Source organism: Melanostigma gelatinosum (assembly GCF_949748355.1).
Source record: "Melanostigma gelatinosum genome assembly, chromosome: 12".
NCBI classification, from domain to species: domain Eukaryota; kingdom Metazoa; phylum Chordata; class Actinopteri; order Perciformes; family Zoarcidae; genus Melanostigma; species Melanostigma gelatinosum.
The window spans coordinates 12085037-12111625 of NC_136645.1; the positions used below are offsets into that span (position 1 = coordinate 12085037).

Consider the following 26589-nt stretch of genomic DNA (forward strand, 5'->3'; position numbering starts at 1 on the left):
CAAAATAACAAAACCTCAATCATCCAAAAATTAAACAGAAATAGTGTAATAATTACAGATCTAATGTTCCCTTTCTCCAGGATGGGCTCCCTGCTCGCATCAGACACTAATCATCAGATGATCGTCCGAAGACATCAGGACAAGTGACTTGGAAATAATCACACTCATAAAATATGTTTCTTTTTAGTTATTAAAAATGAATTTCCTTTCTCATCACAGCCACAGAGTTACGAAATTGGTGACTTTCTTATTAATAAAAACATTGTCAAAATGCCAAAGACAGTAAGTAAACAAATTGATTTCTCATAACCATGATATGGCACGAAAGACATGGAATCTCAACATGGAAAAGCAAAAGGATAAACATCTTCAAAACAAACAAAACAAGTTGCTGTTAATTTCTGCAGGCTTTGAGGCAAAGCATGTGAGATGCCTATAAAGTGCTAATATGTTTAATAAAGATTAACAGTACATAGCAACTGTTACATCATATGATCTGATACCGAGATGATTTTGGAAGTGCTGTCAGAAGATGCTTGGAATAGTTTTCATTTGAAAATCTTTATCTGCCAAAAATAAGTCCCAGTATTTTTAAGATTTCAGATGAATAAATACTCTATCAACAGTGTATCCGATCTCCAATCTTTCAGCGATCCAAATGACAAAAAGATGAATCCGCAGTTGTACAAATCTTGCTACTCAGAAACAACAAGTTCAGTTCCCACCGAGAGCATTAAGTGGATCGTCAAATATGTTGCTTGAATCCGCTGCCGTGCTGGTCTCCTGAGAGAGTGGTGTTTTCTTTGATTTCTGGGGAGCCTTCGTGACTGGTTTTACTGTGCTTGGTGAAAAGATGTCATCTTTAAAGAACAAAGAGATGGACAAAATATCTGGTTAAATATGTCGATAATAAGAAAGGTAGACCACAAGACAGACAGCTTTAAAAAACACGAATGCCTGTCATGCTTACCCATGTCGTCATCAAATATTGACTTGGTCTCTCCCTTCGTCTTGGACTTCGGTTTTGATTTTAAAGTGTCCGTCAGGTCAGCAAAAATGTCTATGTTGTCATCGAACAAGCTGGCATCGAGGGTCTTCTCTTTGTGCTTCTTGTGGACTTTAGGCACGGTGGAAACTTCATCCTGAGGACAGGAATTCAGCAGATAAGGAAAGACATGAAACGTATTGTTATGACGGCACAGAAAACCTCGGCAGTATCACCATCAATGTAAAATAAAGATACCTGGAAGATGTCCTGCTTTGAGGCACTACTGCTGTTCTTGGGTTCTGTTCTTGTGGAGCTGCTGCTCAGTCCAAAGATGTCCTCATTGTCGTAATCTTCCTCCAAAAACGCCGTGGCTTTTTTTGTTGCTGACCGTGGTTTGACTTTTTGGAAAAGGTTGCCCGTGTTGGCATCAAAAATGGATGGGAGAGTGCTTTTATCTTTGTCGTTCTTCAATCCCGCCCCACTACTGGCCTGAGGTTGTGTAGTCTTGGTAGTCTGTCTGATGGAGGGTGTGTTAGTGACTGAGGAGGCCCCGAACAGACCGTCGGAGCCAAAAAGGTCCTCCTCATGAGCAGACGGAAGCACCTTGGTACTGCTGCTGTCTTTACTGGCATCTCTCTTTCCAGTGTTTGTGGATACTGGCAGTTTCAGTACCAGCGGTCTAGGGGAGACTTCAGAGAGAGATGATTGAGAAGGTGAGGAGGCGGGCAGGGCAGCGGGTTCAGCCGAGTTAGGTGAGATCGGACTGGCAAGCGTCTGGCTGGACTTTACTGGTGGAGGCGGGGCTAAACCAGACAGACTCGGATTGGTCCCAGGAACGTCTTTAACCTCTGAAGAACTCTGTTGCCTCGCTGCTCTGGACTGGGGTCTCCTTTGTACTGAACCTTTGGCACGACTCTGCATGACAGAAGATGTAAGCTCACAATATCAAAGTAAAAAAAAAAACAGAAAAGCAACTAAAAGACTATTAGATAGCAGATTTACTTCTCCAGGGATCAAAAACACACCTTGTGCACGCTCTGCAGTGTTGTAACCTGAACTGGGGTGTCGAAGTTCACTGGAGCTCCCTGGAGGTCCGGCTGGGCTCCTATATGAGTTGTTGTAGCAGGGCTGGGGCTCAGGCTGGACCCCCCAGAGGAGGAGCTCGGAGCCATGCCAGGGAGTGCACTGGGGATAGCGCCAGGGAGCAGCGCAGCGGGGTTGATCATCAGATTGGCCTGAATATGACAAGTTCAGACACACCAATGCACCTTAACAGCGACCAAAGACGATTTAAACAGACTTTCCACCCAAGTACACATTTACAACTGCTCTCTTTTCATGAAGTTTATCGGCGTGGTTCAGAACAGATGATCATTCGACGGAAAATGGAAAAAAACAGGACTGTGGATGGAAATGAAGAAAGAGGAAGCTGCAATAACATCTTGTGAAAGAGCAAATTCTTCCAGCTTAGCAAAATGAAATCAAAACAGATAATTATATTAATTCTGGTCGTCATGCTGCTGTATCGTAGCCAAGCTTTTAAGTTAGAATATGAAAAAGCCCAAAACAGAAGACACCTTTGAAGAGAAATCGTGTCAGAGAAAATAGAAAAGAGACTTTTCTCTGGAGGAATCAGAGTGAAATGTCAAGAACGAAGACTTTTGATTCAATAAAAATAAAGACATTACTTGAAGTTTCCCAATCCTTGATGAGGAATCTTTAGGTTTTACAGGGCTTGGTGCAGGTTTCTGTGTGGTCAGATTACAGCAGTTTCAGCATTTAATCCAATGAAGGCAGTTCTTGTTTTTCATCTAGAAGCAACACCGTGCGTCTATCACAACATATCAAAAAGTATTTTTTTAAGAAAGCTAAAAACAGCTGTAAGAAAAACAGCTAATATCGGCAAAAATAAACCCTGTATCAAAACCGCATGGACACACAGTAATGTGTGTTTATGGCTCAAAGAAAAACAACAGTCCATCCTATTATTGGAGTAAACGCTGCCGGTAGACTCACCTGAGTCTCGGATACAGATTCTGGACTTGCTGGTGGCGCTCTGTCATGAGGTTTACTGGGCTTCTCTGCTACTTTCTGAGAACAGAAATGAAAGAAAGTTCTCCCGCTGATATACATTTTGTGATTCAGCCGAATGGCTATTCATACAGCTGGTGTAATATGCAATGTTAGGGCAGCAGGAATCCAGCATCGTTCTAAAATCACTACAAAGTAATCAAATTGCTACCGGAGGAGGAGCTTTGGACTTGATGGAGCTGAAGAGGTCGTCCTCATCCTCTTCTGCAAACAGACTTTGTGTTGCCGGCTTCACTGAGCTGACTTTGGAGCTCTGAAAAGCAAACAGTCATATATCCTTACCATCTTGTGAAAGACATCTGGTCGCTGGAATGTTATAATTCTAATGATACTGCAGTGTTAATATCAAATGAACTGAACTAAAGATTTTTGACACAGTATGCAGTTGAGTTAAAGATTGCAAACAAACGGATGAGAATATGTAATATACTGACGGCAGCTTTCCCTGAAGAGGCAAACAGATCGACATCTGGGTCATTGTCCTTCTGCTGCGTCTGACTGAACAGCAGCTCCTCGTCCTGGAACACACCTGTGCTCGTCGCCTGCGGTCGCTCCTCCGTCGGCTGAAAATAAAGACACATTTTATACCTTGCCTGCATGAGAAACAGCACCTGGACCACTCGTTCACACTCTTCTTAGGTCTACTGTATAGTCACACGAACCTTTAGTGTGCTGCTTGCTATGGGTTTACTGGGTGTGAATATCGGATCATTCCAATCCGATTCATCTTCCTCTTCGTCATCGAACAGACTAACGGCGTTCGTTTTGACTTTCTCGTCCGTCTTGCCATTGGGCGGTGGGCTGTCGTTGGAGAGGAGGCTGTCATCATTGTCGACTTCATCCAACGGGCTCTTCGTCTGCATGTTGGCGAGAACGTTGATGCCTCCAAAAAGAGTGACCGCTCCGGCAGGCTTCTTTTTACGCTCGCTGATCTCTGGCGAGGGCGCCGATGGGATCTCAGGGGTCTCCGGTGCAGGCTTGTCCTGCTCTGCTCTCCTAGAAACTACAACCTCCTCAGATTCCTCCAACATGGAGGACGACTGAGAGGCCACAGCCGGTGTCTGAAGAATTACAGGTATTGATTCATAATTTAATCTCAGTGTGGGAGATAATGCAAATGACACGGTGTGAAAAATGAAGTATAACAGAAGAAAGGTTTAAATATCACTGTTGTTGGGGAAACTCACAGAGCCAACGTCTCTACTGTGGTGTTTTCTGTTTAATTAAATGTATACATGTTGCTCCAGGGAATGAGTCGATCCTTTCACCCCTTAAGCCTGTTAAACCTGTTTAAAGCCCGCTGGAGGCAAGCTACAGAACAAGACTATTTTAGTTAGCGCACTCACTTTAGCAGCAGTGTTTGTGTTGACAGCAGGTTCGATGACGGAGAGGGATCCTTTATCTTCATCATCCTCATCTTCAAACAAGAGAGCGACTCTCTGAGGTTTCTTCTGACTGGGGTCAGAATTCAGAGCAATACAATACTTAAAAAAACAAAACTATGGTTGAAGTGATTTTAATACATTTGTAAAAGTGTGTGCATACCTCGACTCTGTCGTTGGACTAAACAGGTCATCATCATCATTATCAAAGAGGCTGCTTTTGTGAGACATTTTGGCACTGGTGAGACTGGAGGGGGCACTGGTACTGGGCTTCATCCCTCCTGTCGTTACCGCTGGCTTCCCCGCGCTACTGATAGAACTCACCCACTGGTCCTGTCATTCAAATGTTCGGGAAAACAATGGACCACATTGTAGGCACCGATACATATTGGGATGCGGCAGTAAATATGACTTTTGTTTTTGCATTCTCATACCTCATCATCACTGAAGAGGGAGCTGGACACAGCTCCACTGAGCTGCGGTGTGGAGGCTTTAGCTTGACTAGGTTTTGCTTTAGACTTAGCTGCAGATGCAAACAGGTCCTGCAAGGTGAAGAACCACATCATTGTAATGTACTCACAGCAAAAGCATAAGCTAATCAAAAGCATAAGAAAGATTAGTTTCTATTCTCACCTCTTCTTCCTCATCATCAAACAATGACAAAGGGGCCTTGCTGGTTTTGCCCTGGCTTGTAAGCTCAGGCTTAGACTGGCTCTTAGTGATAGCTGGAGATCCCTATAGGAAGGCAAACACATATATAGTGTATTTCAATGTTTTATTGCTGTTATCACTTTTTTGCTCGTGAAATTCGAGAGCCGTACCTGTGTGTCTTCATCATCAGAGAAGAGGCCTCTCGTCTGGGGTCTCGGAGTCTGCTTGACAGCAGCCTTAGCAGCATCTGGAGCTGGCCCATTCTGAAACGCATAAGGTGAAGATGACAATTGAATATCAATAGTTTTATCAATTATAACTTTTAGAAATATGAGGTTTAGTCTTGAAAGGAAATACTGGTACTGAGCAAGGAGAACTGAACTGTATCAACAAGAGTAAAGGCCAGCAGTGCACTCTAAACTAAATCAGATTTGGCCTTTTCTCAGACTGCACTTGAATATGGCGCTTATAGCAAACATCAATATACTGACTGCAACTAGGTCTGTTCATTTAAAGGCACCCAGGCCTGATACATTAGCTTGTGAGTCAATGTTGACAGGACCTCAAAGCTAAATGTGAACGTACCGTTAAACTAAAACGATGAAAATACACTGTGGCCTACAACCAGTTGATGCAGTGAAATCAACCTTTTGGTGTTTTTCTGTCAAGAAACTGGCATTTTGCTTGTGAAAACACAACAAATTGGATTTGGTCCAGAGTATATTGTTTGACAGTATTCAGACCTCCAGAGATTTTCCAGACTCTTCGCTGGTAGACGGCCGACGCTTCTTCAGGCCCTCATTGAGCAAGCTTTGAGTCCCGGGGCCAAACATAGAGATGGCCCCTGCTGGCATCTAAACACAACAATGAATCATTAACATAGGAACTCTTCCACAGGCCACAAAAACACAATTCAGATCGACCAACGACAATATGTAATCCATTAAACTATCATAATCTCATGTTCAACCGCATTGAGACACTTGAACGGTGATCTTTACCTTTTTCGCAGGTGGTTTAACCTTCTCTTCCACTACCTCCTTCCTGCTCTGCGCTGGAGCTGGAGCACTGTGCTTCTCACTGAATATGTCACCATCGCCATCGTCTTCATCGAAAAGGTCAACAGCTTTCTTGGGCTTCTTGTGTCCAGCTGAAAAAAAGAGGGAAACACAAGCAACACAGGGGGGGGGGGGGGGGTTTGAGGGGGAGGATCCCACCTGAACCTGGCCTGTAGCACTGAAGGTCCCGTTCTCTCACGCACTTACCAGAGTCAGACTTCGTCAGGCTTTTACCACTGAAGAAGTCATCATCCTCATCCTCTTCATCAAACAGCCCACCTCCTCCTTCACCAAAACCAGCTCCTGCAGGAACCTGCTTGGAGGCAGCATTGGTCTTAGGCACCGGAGTGCCATTCTCCTTGCTCTCCACTGAATCAGAGCCAATCCTTGGACTGAACAGGCTGTTATCTGTGGAGAGAAAGTCGGTTGAGGACGATGAAGCAGACAAGAACTAAGATATCGGCCGTCATACCAGTTAATGCTTCTACCTGGGAATATTGAAACGGCACCTGCTGGAATCTTCTTTGCAGATTTGTCCGATTCTTGAATGGAGAAGAAAAAGGTGTGTGTTAATCTGCAAGTCCACTTTTTGTCTGTACGTTTGGTCAGATCTTAGTTTTGAAAACATAAGGTCCTACCTGCAGTTCGAGATGTGCTTTTCATGCTTTCATTCAGCACCCTTTTTTCCTCGGACACAGGAGGCTTTGGAGCCTCGGAGAAAAGATCCCCCTGAATGACATAACACAATACAGCATAAGTCCAGAGTTTACAGGACTGAATAAGAGGGAGCGCTAAAATGATCATTGAGCTTAATATACCTCCTCCTCATCGTCAAACAGGCCTTTCCCTCCACTGAAGAGGCCGCTTTTCCCCCCAAATGGGGAGAAGTCATCATCGTCCATCTTCGGTGGCTTAAACATGTCATCACTGTCCTCTTCGGCTGCTGTTACAATGTACACAAACAGCATTGAGGAGCGCACTGAGAACAATGGGCCTGCTGTGTAAATAACTCATGCAAATATTAAACAAATAGTTTTGAATTGTTCTGATGATGGATGAAAGTCCTACCCTGTGGCTTTAAAGGTTTTGGTTCTTTCCTGCTTTTACTTTTCTTCTTAGATGACAATGCTTCAAAGACATGACATGGTAGACACACAGAACCATGAGCATGCACATACAACAAAGTCAGAACTTAAATCTCAAATATAGACTTTGACGCTGTGTTTTCCTTAAAGTAAATGTGAGAGTAACAAAAAGGGAGATGACGTACTGCCAGTTGGGTGATAATGACTGACTTACATGCACGATCTCCTTCTGGTTTGTGAACTGGTTCGCCTTTGATTCGGGCGGCCAGCTCATCAGCAAAAGACGATGGGCCAGTGTTCTGAATATGACATAATAAAAACAAACAAACCGAGAACCTGAAGCTCACATATGAATGATTTCAGACTGAAATGACAAAGAACTCACTCACAAAACATACGTCTTCAGTATTATAAGAGGCATACCTTTGTGCTGTCGTCGTCATCATCATCATCCCGGTCCGATTCTCCAAATATGTCCGAATCCTCATCCTCCTCCTCTTCATCACCTTCTTCATAACTCAACATGGATGACTTCTAAGTGAGTGCAGGAAGAGAATCCGAAAATGATTTGAGTTGTTCAGCTTGAATGTAATCTTTTATGTGTTTTAGCAGGCGTGCAGCCGAGCTTACCTTCCTAATATTATTGTGAACTTCATCCTCCTCCTGATTAAAGTCATCATCTGAATGCTGTTGAGTGAATAAATAAACGTTTACACTGAAGTGTCATTTACCTGCGCAATATGCAAAATCAGTAACTTTGAAAAATACTGTGAAAGAAAAAGTCTTACAACCGCTTCTTTGCCATCTTCGCTCTCAATCACACTGTCTCTGTCACTGTCAACGGACATTTCTGGAAAAAGAATCACGCAAATACATGAGGGGAAAAAATAAACAGTGTGATATCGGAGCGCCTGAAGAAGCTGCCGTGAGAATATTACCATCACTGGAGAGGTCACCGAGTCCAACGTCCTCTTGTTCCATGAAGGCCCGGGAACCGATCAGATATGGAAGTGGTCTGTCCACATAAAGGTCCTAAAAGACGAGTCCCAAAACAGACACACAGGATCAATAACATCCATGTAACGGGGTGAACGTTCACATGCATTACTGAAGTAATCAAGAATTAGAACGCACCTTGGGCTCCAGGATGGCCTCCACTCTGTCTGTGACCTCCTCATCCTCTGAATCAGAGTTCCCCGCTTTGATGTCCAGATGCTCAAAGGCTGACTCCAGCACTCTCAGGCCATGGTTCACTGCTTCCTGCATCTTAGGGATCAGCGCTGCCTCTTTCTGCTCTCGAGTTTTCTCCTTTCGGGAAAAGAAAAGGACTTTCACGGGGCGATACGAGACTTGTGGATAATGTGAGCCACATACCGTGGCCATAATGGTCGGTGTTGTGCTCCATGACATAAAATGTTACGCCCAGGAAGGATGAATTCTTTATACCTGCTCAGGCTGCTTGTCCAAAGCATCAGCCTTGGGAATAGTCTCTTCTACCTCTTCATCATACACTCTCTGTAACAGGACACAAAGTCATGTTTTTTATTACCAGATACGATTACATCATGTAGTCTGCAACATTTTAGTTCCAAAAGTAGCCAAACAAGTAGAGTGAATTGTCACAGTTATAGTTTTACAAGCAATACTGAAGTAGAGACAAAACATTTGAATTGTGTACGTTACATTTTCTATAAACTGTGTATTGGAAAGCATGAGGAAGTCGTTAAAGACAGAGTTCAAGCAGCTATCTGTGGCCTTGGTGTCACGGATCAGACTGTCCAACTGCTTTTCAATGTCATGCGTCTTCGACAGCATTCTCTGGGAGAAGTCTTGGAGGAACAGGAAGAGCTGTGAAGGCAAAAGAAAAAAAAACTGTTGTGGAGACATTTGCAGAGTTCCTTTCATTTTCGGACTGTTTGAGAATCTATGATGATGAATTGTTTGGCTTATTTGGAAGCTGGGAACAAAGTTTCTGACTTACTCCTGAGTCAGCTGCCAAGGACCAGTTGGCACTGCTCTGCCGCATCTCTTCAAGAGTCCAGGGTCTCTCCCAAACTTGAGCATCTGTCCCCAGGTGATCACTCCTGCTTGGGCCATTTGCTAATCCCTCTGGCAACCCGCTCATCTGCAACCAGATCACTCAAATAAATATTCAGATTTTTAAACGCCTGTCATTAATGAATTATTCCAGGAAAAGGGGAAATCTTCTTCTTGTGTAACAACATGGCTCACATATCTGCTTGATTTCAATTTGCATACAGTCTATGATTAGAAGGGAGTCTCTGCCTGATGTAAACAGCTGATAGAATGAATACAAAAGCTTGTTGGAGCAAATAAATATCAACTTTAAATGGAAACAACAAGCTGTCTTTTGCACATTTGAAACAATACGGCTCAAGCCCAAACCATAAACTGTAGTGATGATATCATATAGAAATAAGTTACGGAGCTGCTCCGAATCGTCAATAAAGATTGGTACAACTCCCCTCACACTGTTGCAGTACAGATAGTGATATCACTGCGATATAGGAACCCTTTTTCATGGATCCCCTTCAGTAGGTTCCCCCAAAAAAGGATTCCAAAGCTTGGTTTATCTTTTATATTACTGACAACCTGTATTTAGCTCCAACATAACAAGTACATTAGTTAATAGAGAAAGTAAGATGTGTGACAGGACTGTGGCATTCCTCCAGAGAGAGGCCACATAAATCATACTGCCTCCAACCAACTAAACAACCAGTATGAAGAGCTTCCCTCTGGTCAAAGGTTTAAACCTCCCCTCTATAAAATAAACTAGGCACGAAGATAATTCATCCCAATGTTCATGTTATTACTGCAAATGTCACAACCTTTTGTAATATAGTTGCCCACATAGTCTTGATTCAATGTCAACAGAACAAGTCCAAAAACTGGTGACACAGTACGTTCACAGTGTTGATGCCCTGATGTCCTGCTCATTGCAGGTCCGTGTTGGTTTAAAGAGTTACTGAAATACCACACAACACATTCCGCATTAGCTAACTCGTAACGTTATCTTTGCTTGAACTAATGTAGTTTAACTGCTACACTTTCCGATACAACAAAGTAGCTTATTCGGCGTTAGCAATACAACAACTTTACAAATTAGCGGAGAATGACAGTGTTGCGTCAATAAAGAGACGTCTTAATGTTACTTCCTCCTGCGAGCTTTCACATACTGACAGTCTTCTGTAAGAGAGCGCGGGGACTGTTCGGTTAGCAGCTAGTCAAACTTAGCTAGCCAACACCACCGTTAGCTGTGCGCTGCTCCAGGCGACACTATAGTTACACATCTACCCCGAATATGAGCGCTTTTGTGCCTACCTTGAATAACTCCGGTCCACTGCTGTCCACCACGGTCAACTGTGGTCAAATACGACGTAAAAAAAACGAGATCGATTATGCTAAATGTGGCCTCTTTCCCTCATTGGTCTTCTGACAGGTCGGCCATGTTCTGTCTGCAGACAGTCACCTGACTAGCGTCGCATAGCAACCCGTTGAAAAGTGGGGCGGAGTGGAACCAACCAAGGACCCGAGGAAAGGAGGCGAAGATACCTTTGACTCATCACTCATACCTGCAATAAAAGCGTGAACTACCAGACATTGTAATAACATGTGATACTGTTCATCAATGGTGATAAATAAACTTAATATGTGGACGCAGTATTTGTTTATTCAGTAGTTTTTAACCTGTCAAGATGTGACTCATACATTGTATCTTACTAAATTAATTGAATTATCACAGAGATAAATCAAATATACTTTCTAAATGAATACGCTGTTGCTTCTCACTACATCCTCCTGTTTGCACCAGATATAGAAAGCCACATTATCGACACACAAGCCGACTGGAACTAAAATGACATAATGACTGAATGTGGGAATTTAGACCGCAGTGATATCTGGAGTCTGTCTCAATGTGTCTTTCCCCAAAGTGGGACTACAACATCATCACTTTAACACCAATCGGGACCGACACAGATCAAATTCTGTGGTGCTTTTTACTTTGCAAGTTGCAGATCTATCACAAATAAGTTAGCTGAGTAGTGAGTTACTCTTACGAATGTATTAATATTAATTAACAAAGAACTGAACAAATTCAACGTTTGTTATGTAAACAAAGTTTATTTTCGGTATTTGGCAACGGCTATAAAAAAAAGTATCAATCATTAAAAAAATATTTTTCACAAAAGGGGAATTTAACAAAGTGCACACACATCCAAAAAAACAGCAACATTATAACATGAAGTCAACAAACATGTGCATCTGGACCATATTTATATTTTGTCACAGTAAGAAAAGCACAGGTGTAAATACATAAATGAATTATGGCTGAATTCCATTCAGGTCCTTCAAGTTCAGTCACAATCACTTCTTACTGGGACATTTGAAAAGAACAGAGTGGTTCTTATTGGTAATGTCCGTGTCTTCTCTACAATGACCAGACTACTGCAGTTACTACTGTCGGTACCAAAACAATAGCGGCTGAGAAACCCTAATAATCAAGTAGGTCACACGTTTCCACTCATGTACATATGGTACGTGAGCTTTTCGGTGACACAAAGGTTACACAGCAAGGAATTACTTAAATGCAACAAATGAACACAGCTGAAACACAAGGATGTAAAAGAAAACCCTGGTTGTTGTGGGCACTCTACTGCCGAAATATATACACACACCACAGCTAAAGGAGTTAAAACAGAGGCGCAGCAGGAGGTCATTCACATTAGACATAATAATAAAACAGTATTTTGCAACACAAACCAAAAAATGAACTTCTTTCCCAACGGTTTTATTCATAAATATACATTTTGTATTTGTATCTACAATAAAACGTGGGGGTTAGGGGTAGAGGGAGATAAGCAAATAGTGCAAATTGAGCTTAACATTAAGGCAAGAGCTGATGATGAACAACATCTCTATGACACTAAGTCACACGCTGCAACCTGGTTATGGTGAGAAATTTCTCTGGTCCCGAACTGATTTTCAGTCTCCAGTTCAGTACGCTCCATGTTTCCAGCCTCTATTTGCTCGTGTACTTCAGGCTCCATCTCTTGGTTCAGCTCTATTACTTCTGGCCTCACGTCGTCCCCAGTCTCGTGCGTGTAATCCATTGTATCGTCTCCCACCATTTCTTCTGGCCTCGTGTCGTCTGCTGTCTTGTACGTCTCATCCATTGTATCGTCTCCTTCTTCCTTGTCCTCAGCTATCATTAAAACCTCTTCAGTTTCATTGGATCCCTCTTCTTCCTCCTCCTCCTCCTCCTCCATCACAGGCCACTCTCCATCATCGCTGTCGTCCACCTCCTGCTCTTCTTGGCTGCTCGTCAGTGTGTCAACAGGCAAAGGCTGCCAATAATCGTACAACTTGCCCTACAGGAGGAAAATATAGAATTGTAAATAAGAACGATACAATCTTTTGACTTTATGTTCATATAAGAGTATGTATAAGACTACTGTACATGGAGAGGCCTGGTCCTCTGAAGGAGCATCTGCCACTTGGTGGAGATCCTGGCCACCAGGTCCTTCACCTGCAGGGAGAAGAGCGAGGTGGTCACACATAGAGCACATGCTAGCTTTAACGGTTGGCTTGCATGATTGCATCTGGAAACCAAGTCAGCAATGATTGATCAACTTATCATCAACATTATGATTAATGTCCTATAGTGAGGATATTGTCTTCTATTATAGTAAATTTAATGTTTTGGGGTTTTTGGACTGTTTGTCGAACAACAGCAGCGATCTAAAGACGCCATCTTGTATCTTTTAGACTGAGCAATTAATTGATTAATTAAGAAAATAATCAGCAGATTAATCGATATTAAAAAAAGATTTAGTCGCTTCCACAACATCTATTTATGACAAAAGTTAATTTTCAGTTTTTAAATTCAACATATAAGAGAAAATGACTTAAACTTTTGATCATTACTGGTGTGCTGCACCTGTTGGACACGGGAACAAAACCTAAATGCAATTTGTGAACTAAATGACCATCACGTCTAACCTCATCTGGATAGTATGCATATTTCCAAATATAAATATAACTTTAACTGTCAATTACTGTTTTTATTCAGCAATAATGTAAGATCTGCTGCAGGAAGTATGTTTGCACCAAACTCGAACACACCAACCTCAATGTGTCTGGATGGAGCAGCATGAATTTGCATGCTGTTACTCCTGTTGAGCAGCTGCTTAATGACGCAAACAGCTTTGACTTGAGATTTAACAATAGTGATTTCTGGGATAAAAGGGATCGACTGCGTGACTTTGTCAGGGACACTGCCGACACAGACACCCATGTAGCGTTAGAAAGGTTATTAACGCAAATTACCTCAATCTAGTTGAAAGCTTTGAAAAACAGGTTAAACAAGAACTACTGAGGCAGGTGGAACATCAGGTAGGTCGACTCAATGCAGTTTACCACGCAGGTAGAGGTGTTGAGGATGCCACGCTTATATACTTGTGTTTTGTATTTCAGCATGTTACACTGCATCTGGATCACAGTTTTGGAAATCTAACTCACTTTGCTCCGGTAAAGGCATTTCTCACTCTCTCTGATGTCACACTTCACGTGCGTTTCCAGCTCAGAGCACAGAGACAGCAGCTGTTTCTGAGAGTCAGAAGAAAAAGGCAACGCACATTAACACACACCTCTCGCAGGCAGATGGACATCACCAGCTTCAGACTTTGGTAAATCAGCTGATTAATAACCAGCGCCGGAAAAACTTCAGACCAGAAAAAGGGATTAATTACCTTTTGATGAGCTGGGAAGAACTGATAGCTGGACGCTTCATTTGCTAAGGTCAGAAGGCTGTAGCAGAGGTAGTAGGACTGAGGCACAGAATGAAGGGAAAGAAACTTGCATCAGAAAAATGTGCATGTTTAATGCATTCACAATGTCATTCAGACTACATTTTGTGCTTTCTTACACATAACAGAAAAACAAGACAACTATAAAGTCACTTTAAAGTTTGAGGCATATGCTCACCTGTTGGTCTAAGGTGGTCATGTCTTCTTCCTTGTGTTTCCGACTCCTGCTGGAGGAGCTCATCATGCCTCGGAGGAGAATGGAGGGTTGCATACGGGGCAGGTAGGGCCTCAGTTCAGAGAGCTAGGCATGGCGTCGTAAGAGAAAGTAATTTAGATAAATGTCCATATTTCAACTGCTGAGGTCTAAAAGAGACTTGTATAGGTTTAGGTTACACACTGAAAGAGATTACCTGAAACTCCTTTTCAGTAGGTCTGTAAGTACTATTTCCGTTCAACAGCTTAGAGATCATAGACAGGCAAAGATGTCGTCGCAGTTGCCTAGATCAACAAAAGTGAATACTTCTTGATGTGCAATACAATAAAAAAAAAGAGAGAAAAAAAAGAGATTGTGTGGGAAAAATGGAGATAATCAGTCCAGAGAAAACCAGGTAAAAGACTTACTTTCCACGAGTGTTGTCGGGCAGCAGTTGAACCAGCAGGCACATGTTGTGGTGGTCATCTGTAAGATCAGTGAGGGCCATACAGATTCTTGGCAGCTGAGAACAGTTTAGAGAAATAAAACAAATTCAATTTAAAAAAGTGATCGACGATATTATAAATCAAGGTGAACATGGGCCATGCACATTTTGGCCGGTGGATTTAAATGAGTTTTTCATGTCTTTAAACTCATTTTCATGACCAAACATTCTGTGAATGCATGTAAATATATATTAACCACAATAATTCCCAGGTACACTTGTTTACAGGAGGAATTGGCGACTTTTCAATATTATCTTGTGAAAGTGTATTATGATACTACGATTAAATCATGTTATTTTATAAACCTGCTGCCAAATTAATCGATTCAAAGACTAAAAAAATAAACTCAAAAACATGTATTCAACATTTAAAGACTTTTGTCTGATGTGTAGCATCACAGTGGCACACAGTGCACTGCATTGTTATTAAATGGAACTCATTTACATGATTTTGCACACATTTGCAATGTAAAAAGGTACGTATTCAGACTTTCAAGGAAGCCGAGTCATGCGTGAACTGACCATGGTGTTCCAGTCCCTGATGTTGTTGACAATTTTGTACTGTAGAGGGTACATTTCAGTACTGGCCTGGAGGACGAGCCAAGAGTCCAGGCCCACCTTTCCCACCACAGTCAGCAGCAGCAGCAGCTCGCCGTCGCTGTACGCTCGTGGACAGAGGCCCATACAGTAAGACAGGTACTGCAGACGAGAACACGGGACAAACAGCCAAGGAGTGAATGATCGGAATGGAGAACTTGTACTTTCTCTGCCAAACTCTCCCCCATGCACACACGACAGCCAACCGTTTGCGTCTCACCTTTAAGATGTTGTTGCAGTTGTGTTCAGGGAAAGTGTTCTGTTCCTTGCTGCTGGAGGGACTCTCACTTTTGATATGAATGTCCTCCCTACACAAACACACAGAAATGTAACAATAAATAAACAACTTATTTGTTAAGCTTTTACACAGGAAACAAGGAAATGAATGAGTAATCTAATAAACAGGAAAGGAACTTACAGCAAATCCCCCTCAGTGAATGGAGGCTGCAGATTCTCAAAAGGGAAGAGAGTAACAAACGCAACTCCCATATTCAACAGAACCAGCGCCACGTCGGCCAGACTGGGCACCCACACTTTAAACTGCTGGTTTCCAGTTTTCACTGAGGAAGAATTGTGGTAGAAAATTTCTAGGTTAATCGGGAGGAGAGAGTTTATGTTGTCAAATCAATAATGAAAGCACAGCAACTACGTATTCAGTAGACTGCGTGAATGCTTCTTCGGCGAAATGCAATTTTCAACATCATTTATGCATGCAAAGGTTCACGCCTTTACAACTTCAGATAATGCGTCAAAAGGAGAGTAAAAGTATTTCAGACACAGGCTGTCTGTTCCTGCGGACATTCAGTTCCAGGAGTCACGGTCTTTCTGTGTCTCTGTCTTACCAACAAAGAAACAGTGTCTCTTCACTTCTCACCCTTGTGGGAAAAGATATCAAGATACCTGGATACAAAACTAATTAAAATCTTCTGCAGAAACTGCTGTTCTGTGTCTGCCTGTGTTCCTCACGTTCAGTTGTACATTCTAAATTTCACATGATACTACAACATATATTTTCCCATTGCAGCATACACACAGAAAAAAAAATACATGTTGACATGTCTTAATAATAGTGAGGACATGCAAAATACAAGAAATACCAAAACACTGACCTATCTGATAAGCAGCAGTGCAGGCGATGTCACAGAGAGCCTGTAGTATCTTTTCACATAGCAGCCTCTCACTATGGACCGACATCATCTGACAGGATCAACAAAGAATCACGACCAAAGTTCAGACATTTGGACAAATCACTACCAACATGCTACACCTGTGTGTGTGTGTGTGTGTGTGTGTGTGTGTGTGTGTGTGTGTGTGTGTGTGTGTGTGTGTGTCTGTGTGTGTGTGTGTGTGTGTGTGTGTGTGTGGGGCCTACCTTGAATAGGAAACGGGTAACCTGAGTTGGACAGGGCGAGCGACAGTCGTAAGCTTCCTGGAACAATCCAATATTTACATGCAGTCTCAGCTGAGCAGGGCTGGACCTGTAGTGAGAGAGGAGAGAGAAAGATTAGAGGAAATAATTAACTAGCGGTCAATGTAGCCTGCAATGGTCACGACCGTCAACAGTGCAAAGTGTATAAAGTGCTGGATGGGACCAACAACACGCTGAAGATTCATCGCTCCGGTAGTGAGGCTGAAAATCTCATTTGTCCTGAGCCACCAATACCAATATCAAATGTCACGGCACTCTAGTCTTGAGCTAATGAGCTGTTGCTCTGAACCTGAACACCACTCACCAAAGAAGAGATTTCTGCGCCGTCCCCTGCGGACTGACCATGCATCGCCTGAGCTGCAGCGTATCGTGGTCGAAGATCCGGCCAAATTTCTCCAGGTTGAACACCACTTCTCCTGGAGGCACTTCTCTGATCGCGTTGGACATCAAAGAGTAGCGTTGCAGGAAATCCCTAGAAAAACAAATAAAAAAACCCGTAATAAAGCAGATTAGTGAACTACTGTGTGCCAGTGACATGTTATACTGTGTCTGTGTGCTCCTGCATGCTTTACTGTTGTTCAGTGGAGACGCCCTCTTCCCGGTTCTCCTCAGCCTCCTCATACTCCGCTATTCTCAGTAGGTCCTCTTGACACGCAGTTAGAAGTGCAGTCTCAATCTCTTTAGCTCTGATGGATGAAAACAATGTGGAGAAAGTTAACTGCTACTGTAGCTCAAACTAAAAAGGTAACGGGAATGACATTTTCTGCATAATTTACCTTTTATTGGTGTTTATTTCCTTCAGCATCTGGTCGAGATTGTTTTTGTAGATGCCCGACTTTGTGGTTGGCAACGGCAGCTGTGGGGAAACACAACCGACAACACAACGGTTTTACTGGTCGCTCAGCGAGTTGATCGATCATACATCTATAACTTTATGTCCAATAAGTAATTTCAAGCTTACCGTTTTTGACTGGCAGCTGTGATGTCCGGGTGTGCTCGGCTCCGAGAAGGCTCCCTTCTCTGGTGTAGGAGGCTTGGTAACGCGCTCCATCATCTCCTGCAAGGAGAGGAGCTGCTCCTCCTCGCTGCTATGGGAGCTCTGGGTCAGATCCAAATCTAACGCGAAGCTCAGGCCTAGGTTCAGCTCCACATCTATAGGATCCTCTTCAATCACCGGCTTTGCACCACGCCCTTCGCTCGCCCGCCCCTCCAGCAGTGGAGATTGAGAGCAGTGAGATGTAGAAGTTGCCTCTAACGCGCAGGCTCTCACATCGTTGGAGAGGACAGATGTGCGTTTGTCGTCAGATTTAAAACTCTCGTCCTTAAGCTGCCTGCCTGAAGAGGTGACGGGGCTCTTTTTGGAGTCTTTTGAGCAAGTGTATTTAAAGCTTTCAAGTTTTACCCGCTCTAAAGCTACAGTTGGCATGGTGACTTGCGAGAGATTTGCCGATAATGAAGAGACTTTGGAGTCCACTGCATGAGAACTAGTTTTGCGACAAGAGGATTCATTAACTGGAGTACTGTAGCTGGATGAAGAGCTGTTCTCTGAGGTGGGGGATTTGATCCCAGTCATCTTGGGCTTTGGAGTCTTATGGCCGGGGCTGACGACGTAGGTCATGGGATCGGGGGTGAAAAGCTCACCTATATCATTCAGGATTGCAACAGGTCTTCGTGGACGGGCAGTTCTATTCCGTTCCACCATGCGACAACTCACAGAAGCAGCATTTGCCTTTGAGGGCGGTTTGGGTGTGCTACTGTCCGGTTTTCTGCTCTCCTCCATGGGATCCCCTCTGCTCACGGTCTTGACTGGTAAGCCTGAGGCACTGCGGGGAGTGTGAACAGACTGGTGGCTGCCGAAGTGAAGGTGAGGAGTGTCCCTCTGGGGAACCTCGAAGGAGACCAAAGAGCTGGATTTCTCCCTTTTATCGTTTTCATTGCTTCTTTTCTTCAAACAGTCTTCACCTGGACTTTTTGAAGGTGATCTTAACTCAATCAACGTCACAATTTGATTATGGGTGGAGTTTATATAGGCTTGCTTTGCTCCCATCGCTGGTCGTTTCTTTATACAAGGTTTGAGTGACGGCGTCACACAGGACGACTGCGCGGGTTTCAATGCGGACGACAGTTCCGAGCACGTCGATTGGCCGCATGCTGGTTCTGTGCGCAGAAGGCTATTCGTGCGTTTGGGTGACAGTTCCAGGACTGAAGAACGCCTCGCTGACAGCTGAGACTGCAGTGAAGTACCGTGTGAGTTGCCAACGGAGTTCATCCCCGAAAGACACAGTTTCTTGGGACTGTCGTCCCGGCCCTCGAACTCCATGTGCCTCTTCTGAGATGTGCAATTCAAATCCACTACTGGAGACAGAAAAATACAATAAAATTATACTTTCTTTTCTTAGTGTTTACGAATGTCTTTCAATATCAGTGTCTATATGCATTTGATGATGCTAATATCAGATAATTACCCATTTACTGCACTCTCTTATCAAGAGCAATATGTGGCATGTAGAAGTAACAGCTTCTTCTGTAACTACTAGTGGTGTAACGGATCACGGGTTCGGCTCACTTGTGAACCGCGGATCAATTAAGTATTTTTTTTACAGTTTAATCATCATAGTGTGTAATAAGGTCTTACTGCTGCTGTTCCTAAGTAACAAGTCCCTGAATATCAATGCAAAGTGTCAATGAACAGATATAAAGCAGCATTATGTTCACATGAAGAGTTAGAAGCATTTAACGGCGAAAGTCATGACGAGCAGAGGAACTTCGGAAGCCCCCGGCGTCATTTAAGTCGCAAGCTTGGGAGCATTTTGTCTTCCCTGTAACTTATAATGACGGATGAGGGGGTGGACAAAAGCGTTACGGTATGTAGGCGTTGTTTAAAAAGAAAGACATACGACAACGGCAAAACATCGGGCATGTCCACGCATATGAAGTGCCACCATCCTGGTCTGTCAGTGACGGGGGACACTCCGGTGTGGAAAACGAAAGGATTTCAAAATCTGGTTAAAGTGCTTGAGCCACGCTACGAAATCCCCTCACGCACCCACTTCAGTATGAAGATCATTGCTCTATGAAGAGGAAAAGACTGACCGGTCACTTCATCATGGCGGAGTGGGAGATTCATAGTCCGGTGATGTAGACACGCCCCCTATGTGAGAGTCACACATACAGGTGCTGTAGACACACCCCCTATGTGAGAGTCACACATACAGGTGCTGTAGACACACCCCCTATGTGAGAGTCACACATACAGGTGCTGTAGACACACCCCCTATGTGAGAGTCACACATACAGGTGCTGTAGACACACCCCCTATGTGAGAGTCACACATACAGGTGCTGTAGACACACCCCCTATGTGAGAGTCACACATACAGGTGCTGTAGACACACCTCCTCTGTGAGAGTCACACATACACACACCTGGTGCAGGTGCTGACAGAAGCAGCAGAGTGGAAGCTAGACAGGCCCAATAGTAACATCCCAGTCACCACAGGAAGGTCTACCCTCTCCCCAGACAATGTAGATATTCTCATCTTTTTGAAAAATGTTTTAAAGTTGTAGCCCATTTCACAGAAATGGTAAACATTATTGCAGTGTATTTGAATGACATAACCTGACAGGAAGTAAACATAGACCCAAGTTGTTGCCGAGCAGTTCAGTTCAGTTGAGTTGAAACAGTGGAAGCCAGCTCACTGGCTGGTTTTTCCTTTCAATATTGATCAAAGGACGAGGGTCTCAACATACCTCATGTTGCACTTAAACTTAACAGAATTGAGTATTCTTAAATGTTTTAATTTTATTTATTTATTTCATTTTGTTTCAAATTTTTGTTTTCATGTAAGACTATAGCCCAAAGTTCTTTGCTTTAAGTGTTCTTGAAGTTCTTTAATTAATAAATGGAAAGCAAAGTTATATTTGCCTCCTCCCCTTTTCTTTGCTGATCCGAAAAATGATCCGAACCGTGACTCAAGAACCGTGAGGTTTGTGATCCGTTGCATCCCTAGTAACTACCAAACATTTCAAGCTCTCATTTGTGCTTCCAGGTATTTGGCGCCTGGTAAAGAGTACAAGTAACAGAATGCAGTATGTAATTCCTAAGAATGGCAGAGAAAACATATCTAGAAATGATAAGGAGAAACGGGAACTTTATGGAAGATGAAAGGTGAACTTTTTTATCAAATTCTAACGTCTATAGTCTAACGTTTAGTCTAAAATGTTTGATCCGTTATGGTGGACTGTAGTGAAACATGGTTAAGTAAAAATTATAATCTGCTACTGACAATGTCAATCCCTTTTTAAAAGGCATGCCAAACCAGTTGACATTCCCAGTGCTATCAATCGTTAATCTCAAGCAAAGTGAATTGACATTACATACAGGTCCATGACATTTACAAACTCAACACCTGATGCCTGCTGTCACTGCAACACCAACAAGAAAACATGCAAACAAGATAACATGCCAACAAGATAACATGCCAACAAGGCTAAAGATCGCAGCTTTAGGAGTAAGAAGGGGAAAAAAAACAACATTACCTGGGATTGAGTTTTCACTTGAAGGTGTTCGTTTATGTTGTTGGTCCTAAAAAAGAAAGAAAGAAAGAAAAACAGCAATAATAAGCATCACATTCTATCAATAGACCAAGCAACACCTCGGTCAGGTGTTGAATAATTAAAAAATTGAATTTAATGTTAAATAAATATTAGCACACTGACTTGCTCAAATTCTGGCAGATGTTATTTAACTTATCAAAGCCATATCACCTGAATCTTTGTTTACAAAGGCTGAGAAAAAACACACCATGCTCTGCGCGAGTGAACATCATTTTGGCCCCACAACCCTGGCTTGAGACTGGGCTTTTTGAGTAATGAACAGCTCAAAGTCTATTATCAAAACCCTAAACTAGATCAAACTAATGACAAATGTTACCTGGCAAGGGGCTCCAGGGCTGTGCATGACGGGTAAACCGGAAGCACTAGTCCTGTCAGACGAGTGGGTACTGGGAGAAGGCTGGTAGCCCCATGAGGACCACTGGCTGTTCCCAGGGCTCCAATGGTCTGATTCTGAGAGGGGCCCTGGGTAAGCTTCTTGAAAACTTCTGGCGTGAAATGTCGGGGTCATGGGGGGCCTGTGGAGCTGGATAGTCTGTATGGAACCTCTCACATCGCTGGATTGATCCTAACAAAGTAAATGGTAACAGACAACAATTCAGAACTTGAAGGCTATTCTGCAGTTCAAGTTACTATTTGAACAAATCCTGTTTTCAACAATGACATAAAAAAAATACCTTGCTTGACGCTTGTCTTTGAGGCATTACATGTTTAATTCCCGAGTAAGACAAAGTGAGCTTGGATTCAGTCTCTTGATCTCTCCTGATGTGGGAAGATAGGGAGTGGTTACTTAAATCCTTCATGAATTGAGGAGATGCAGGGTGAAAGGTACCGGGAGGCGGGGGCTGTGGCCTACTAGCTGTAGTACCACTGTTAGTCGGGCTGACTGCAACAGACCTGGATGAGCAGAGAGACCCCGGAGGGTGATGGTGTTGGTGCTGCAGAGGACCCAGTCTGCCCCCTGCCAGGGGATGGGACCTATTCACTGGGGAACCAATGTTTGTCGGGCTGCTTGGAACAAACCCTGGAGAATGGATTGGTCCCGTAGGATGAAGAGGGAGCTGTGGTGGAAGAGGGTACCGTGGTGGAGGAGGGAGCCGTGGTGGAGGAGGGAGCTGTGGTGGAGGAGGGAGCTGTAGAAGCGGGAGCTGTGGAAGAGGAAGCCGTGGTAGAGGAGGGTACAGTGGTGGAAGAGGGTGCCGTGGTGGGGGAGGGAGCTGTGGTGGAGGAGGGAGCTGTGGTGGAGGAGGGAGCTGTGGTGGAGGAGGGTACAGTGGTGGAAGAGGGAGCCGTGGTGGAGGAGGGAGCCGTGGTGGAGGAGGGAGCTGTGGTGGAGGAGGGTACAGTGGTGGAGGAGGGTGCCGTGGTGGGCCTAGTGTATCCCTTAGGCACACCTCAGGGGTATGAAGTGGCAACATTCTCCTGGGAGGTGGGTGAGAAAGCCAGTTAGGGAGCTGAGAGGGTTTCATTGGAGTCTCCTGAAGAAGCGACTGGGAGCTCTGCTGGAATACGAGGTCGTTCACTAGAACACAAGTGAAACATTTGTGCATTATGATCTTACGTCTAAAATATTTGGTGCCTCAAAATGCTCAAGTATGTACAGGTTGACATTTCATGCATCAGATGGATGACATTTTTCTTTGTCACGCTGCCAGACACAAAGAGGTTCTTCTACTTGCATTATTTGAGGAGAACCATTTCCATCACTTCTTTCCACTATATGCTCTCATAACTAATACATACTCAGGCATAATTATATGTTGTGAATGTGCTCCAAGAGGAAGGCAATGGACAAAGAACATGTCTTACATTGTTGTTGTTCATTGTTACCAAATTAGGTTGCTGCAAGTGTAACTATGTATTTCAATAAATCAACTAAAAACAACAGGATTTTACCAGCTAACACTTTTTGTTTATTACCCTACGGGGAGAAAAGAATCTGAAGATACAGATATGTTATTACTTATTAAGTTTAAAAAAGGTTCAAACTAACTTCACTAACAAACTAACCACCACCACCACCAAAGCACTACTGGAGTCTACAGATGAGTACACGATTAGCAACAATAAAACACATCACATCATAACCGCCCTGCTCATAGGTTATGTTCGATACCTAGGATTTATAGCATGGGTGTTGTATTATACAACAGTAATACAAGACAGTTAAAAAAACACTTATTTTGAATAAATAAAGTTAAAATGCACCATGAAAAGTTAAGGCAAGCATCACGGTGTAAATGTAAGGTAAATACATTGCTATTGCATTACACGGTGCAGTATAGGGACACTTTGACCCACCTTTGTTCCTCGGGGGAAAGTATTCTGAAAGTGTTCTGCAAGAAAGCCAGAAGAGGAGGAACTGATCATGTTTAGATCATCAAAGTTAGTGTTGTCACCAAGGCGACAATAATGCTAAACTTAGCAGTGCGGCTTTCAAAACAAAAGAGATATAGAAGTGTTGCATAAACGTCACACCCAGCACGACACCGAGCACTGCCACAGCCAGCACAAGGAAGACACCTGCTCCTCGTCAGTTCCTACCAATCACGTGCAGCTACGTTTGTAACAGCATGAGTGCATCAGTGGGTTAACTACCGTCTATAAATCCATGATCAACACGAACGTTACCACTTGAATATCTCAAATATAATCAAATGCTCACAAAGTAACACAAGACAACATGTTAGTACGGTAGCAACTAGTAAAAAAGTAACGTTGGCTAACGCTAGCAAGGTAACTGACATGAAGAGCGTGTTTACAATTTGTTAGCTATGTGGCAGTCACCGCCAAGTGTTTAACGTACATAACGCTCGGCTCGCTGTCACAGCAAACAGTAACAGCCATCCATACTTACAGTAGCTAACGTTACGTAAGCATACATAACGTTACATCTTACTCACAGTGCCTGTCTCATAGAACAACATTGAATATTAGCAAGTCGTTGTTTCAGGAAGTGCTCTGGTTCGCTAGCGTTAGCTGGCTAACGTGCTTTCGCCTAGAATTGCAAACAAAGTCTTTGAGTTTGCTCACCGAGTGTTTCTTTGATTTTCTGTTGCTCTTCTCATTTTGAGAGCTTAGTCCAATTGTCTTTAACAACAGACAGCTCCAATATTAAAATCATCTCAATAATATGAACGTCTCCCGCCTGCAGCCGACTCGACCAACGTTCCGCGAATTGCATTGTGGAACTTGGAGTTCAGCAGTATTCTATGTTAAAGGGATAGTCCACCAAAATGCACTGAGATCTAACATTCCCACAGAAGACATTTTTTGTTGATTAACTGTTTGATTAAAAACGAATTATATATATGTTTTTGTTGCAAGACTTTTGGTACACTTTTCTTTCAAAATTATTAATATCACTATAATCACTGTTGATATAAAGGTAAGTGAGATTGGCCCCCCAAAAATGAACTGATCAGCTTAGAAAAACCTGCTGAAACTTGGTCAGTAAGTAAATATGAGTCCATGGCAAGTTAATCGTTGACCACAAGCTAGACTTGATTTTAGCATACAACTCAAATCGCTGTGTGGGAAAAAAAACACCCATACATCTATGTCCAGCAAGACAAGGAGACACAGCATTGGATTTGTAAATGTATTACCACCAAAGATTTCAGATACATACAACCAACACAGAGGGAATTACATTTGGAAAAGAAAAATACTGTTGGACATAATAGGACATTTCAAATTAAATCCTATCAGACGGTTTTTCAAATACCACCACTGCTTCCTCATCAGGCAGTAAGGGCAGCTGTAGGCATTTACTAGGAATAGGAGCTGCAGGCACATAAATACTACGACACCAAGAAGCAAAGACAGACCAAAGGCAGCCAAACAGAGTAACAAAAAGAATGTTTAAATTAAAACTCTTATTTCTGTTAATCGTGCCTCACAATGGTACTGTGAAACTGGGAAGGCTGTAATCCAAATAATGGATTTATCCCCTATACAGTGCAATGCAGTATTTGGCACCATTTAAAGTGGACTTAACTTGATGAAACACAAAAAGAAAAACACAAATTGTCACACTCAACAAAGACGCAACAACATCCAAGGACACGGCACTAATACGATTCATACACAATAAGAGAAAAGGACTGTTTAGTTGTCCCAACTGACCCATCCGGCTCTCAAGAGATTGGGAACTTATTATCAATGGAATGCATCAACGAATTGCTTTAAAAAGTGATATAGAAATGACGTTGTCCATCTTTAGCATTGGTCCCTTTCGTCACAAAAAAGGTCTCATAAAGTCTTCTTTAAATGAAATAACAGAATACAATATCCGATCCAATAAATAATAATGTTGTCCTGGGCAGCTAATGATGAATACAGTATGATCAGACACACATTGGTATAACTTCCTCACTACCATCAGTGCATTTGAAAAACAGCATCTCATAGAGATATTCAGTTTAAGCATGAGCAAACCGAATACATTTTGAATATTAAAAAGGCTTTTACTTAAATATTCAAGTACACAGATAAGAAACTGCGTTTGTCAGCAATGCTATCCATTTCAGTTGAACGCTATACCTCCTTGACAGTTAAAGGCACAGTACAGGAACTGATTTATCCTACAGCAGTGCATGGAAATGATACTAAACAACATCGGAAAAGAGAGTGTAGTTTTGCTTTTTTTGTGTTTTTCTCATGTAGCAAAATGGGATTACAAACTGCATTTCCTTGCACAACCCTGTGTTGTACAATGACAATAAATGAAACCTTAAACAGGTTGTCACATTGATTGGCAATTTTAGCAAAACAATATTTACAATCTCTTGAGAGCTGTGTCTCCCTTGACCGTAATACATCATGATCATTCAACATCTACTACCCCTGCGCTGTGCAAGAAGAGTGAGGTCGCCTTTGACAACAATCTACAGTTTACTCATGTAATACAATCAAGAATAAGTGAGGATGGAGCAAAAACACTGAAGTGCAGTCAGTTGTTGAGGACAAACTACTCTGTCATACACAAAGAGGGCTTTTCTGCGTCTTTATTTCTTGGCCTTTCCTTGAGCAGCCACGGCCTCCATGGCTTTGCGTACAGTCTCCTCATCTCCCAGGAACTGCATCGGCTTCACGGGCTTCAGGTTCTTGTCGAGCTCGTAGAGGATGGGGATGCCCGTTGGCAGGTTCAGCTCCATGATGGCTTCGTC

The 26589-nt window shown here is 42.9% G+C and overlaps 3 protein-coding genes across 4 annotated transcripts in view; all 3 read right to left on the reverse strand.

The window, feature by feature from the left end:
• Nucleotides 1-14: 14 nt before the first annotated feature.
• washc2c (WASH complex subunit 2C) lies at nucleotides 15-10724 on the reverse strand. Of its 2 annotated transcripts, XM_079279908.1 has the most exons (31): nucleotides 10598-10724; nucleotides 9237-9380; nucleotides 8939-9103; nucleotides 8702-8770; nucleotides 8390-8563; nucleotides 8194-8287; nucleotides 8044-8105; nucleotides 7886-7942; nucleotides 7679-7789; nucleotides 7470-7554; nucleotides 7239-7298; nucleotides 6989-7113; nucleotides 6809-6899; nucleotides 6659-6712; nucleotides 6378-6578; nucleotides 6114-6262; nucleotides 5856-5966; nucleotides 5283-5375; nucleotides 5095-5196; nucleotides 4896-5003; nucleotides 4625-4794; nucleotides 4426-4534; nucleotides 3742-4140; nucleotides 3514-3642; nucleotides 3231-3332; nucleotides 3005-3079; nucleotides 2677-2736; nucleotides 2014-2223; nucleotides 1244-1903; nucleotides 971-1142; nucleotides 15-860 (listed from the first exon to the last, which is right to left on the reverse strand). In XM_079279908.1, exons 2-31 carry the CDS (start codon nucleotides 9378-9380, stop codon nucleotides 715-717), a joined length of 4287 nt encoding a protein of 1428 aa, XP_079136034.1. In that variant the 5' UTR covers nucleotides 10598-10724; the 3' UTR covers nucleotides 15-714. The 2 variants fall into 2 exon arrangements, with proteins under 2 accessions (XP_079136034.1, XP_079136035.1); XM_079279909.1 differs by lacking the exon at nucleotides 2677-2736.
• Nucleotides 10725-11470: 746 nt separating this feature from the next.
• slf2 (SMC5-SMC6 complex localization factor 2) lies at nucleotides 11471-22160 on the reverse strand. The gene is made up of 19 exons (XM_079280914.1): nucleotides 22096-22160; nucleotides 21738-21986; nucleotides 21344-21389; nucleotides 17768-19161; nucleotides 17583-17662; nucleotides 17379-17492; nucleotides 17111-17278; nucleotides 16750-16855; nucleotides 16487-16574; nucleotides 15796-15937; nucleotides 15598-15685; nucleotides 15303-15479; nucleotides 14704-14798; nucleotides 14493-14580; nucleotides 14261-14383; nucleotides 14026-14103; nucleotides 13796-13882; nucleotides 12735-12803; nucleotides 11471-12645 (listed from the first exon to the last, which is right to left on the reverse strand). The coding sequence occupies exons 1-19, from the start codon at nucleotides 22120-22122 to the stop codon at nucleotides 12193-12195; spliced, it is 3672 nt and encodes a 1223-aa protein (XP_079137040.1). The 5' UTR covers nucleotides 22123-22160; the 3' UTR covers nucleotides 11471-12192.
• A 2891-nt stretch (nucleotides 22161-25051) lies between these two features.
• The window catches only part of LOC306785503 (phosphoglycerate mutase 1-like), a 4030-nt gene continuing 2492 nt past the window's right edge, over nucleotides 25052-26589 (reverse strand). The window contains exon 4 of the mRNA XM_079279917.1: nucleotides 25052-26589. This exon is cut by the window's right edge and continues 8 nt beyond it. Within this exon, the coding sequence (XP_079136043.1) occupies nucleotides 26428-26589 (162 nt within the window). The 3' untranslated portion in view covers nucleotides 25052-26427.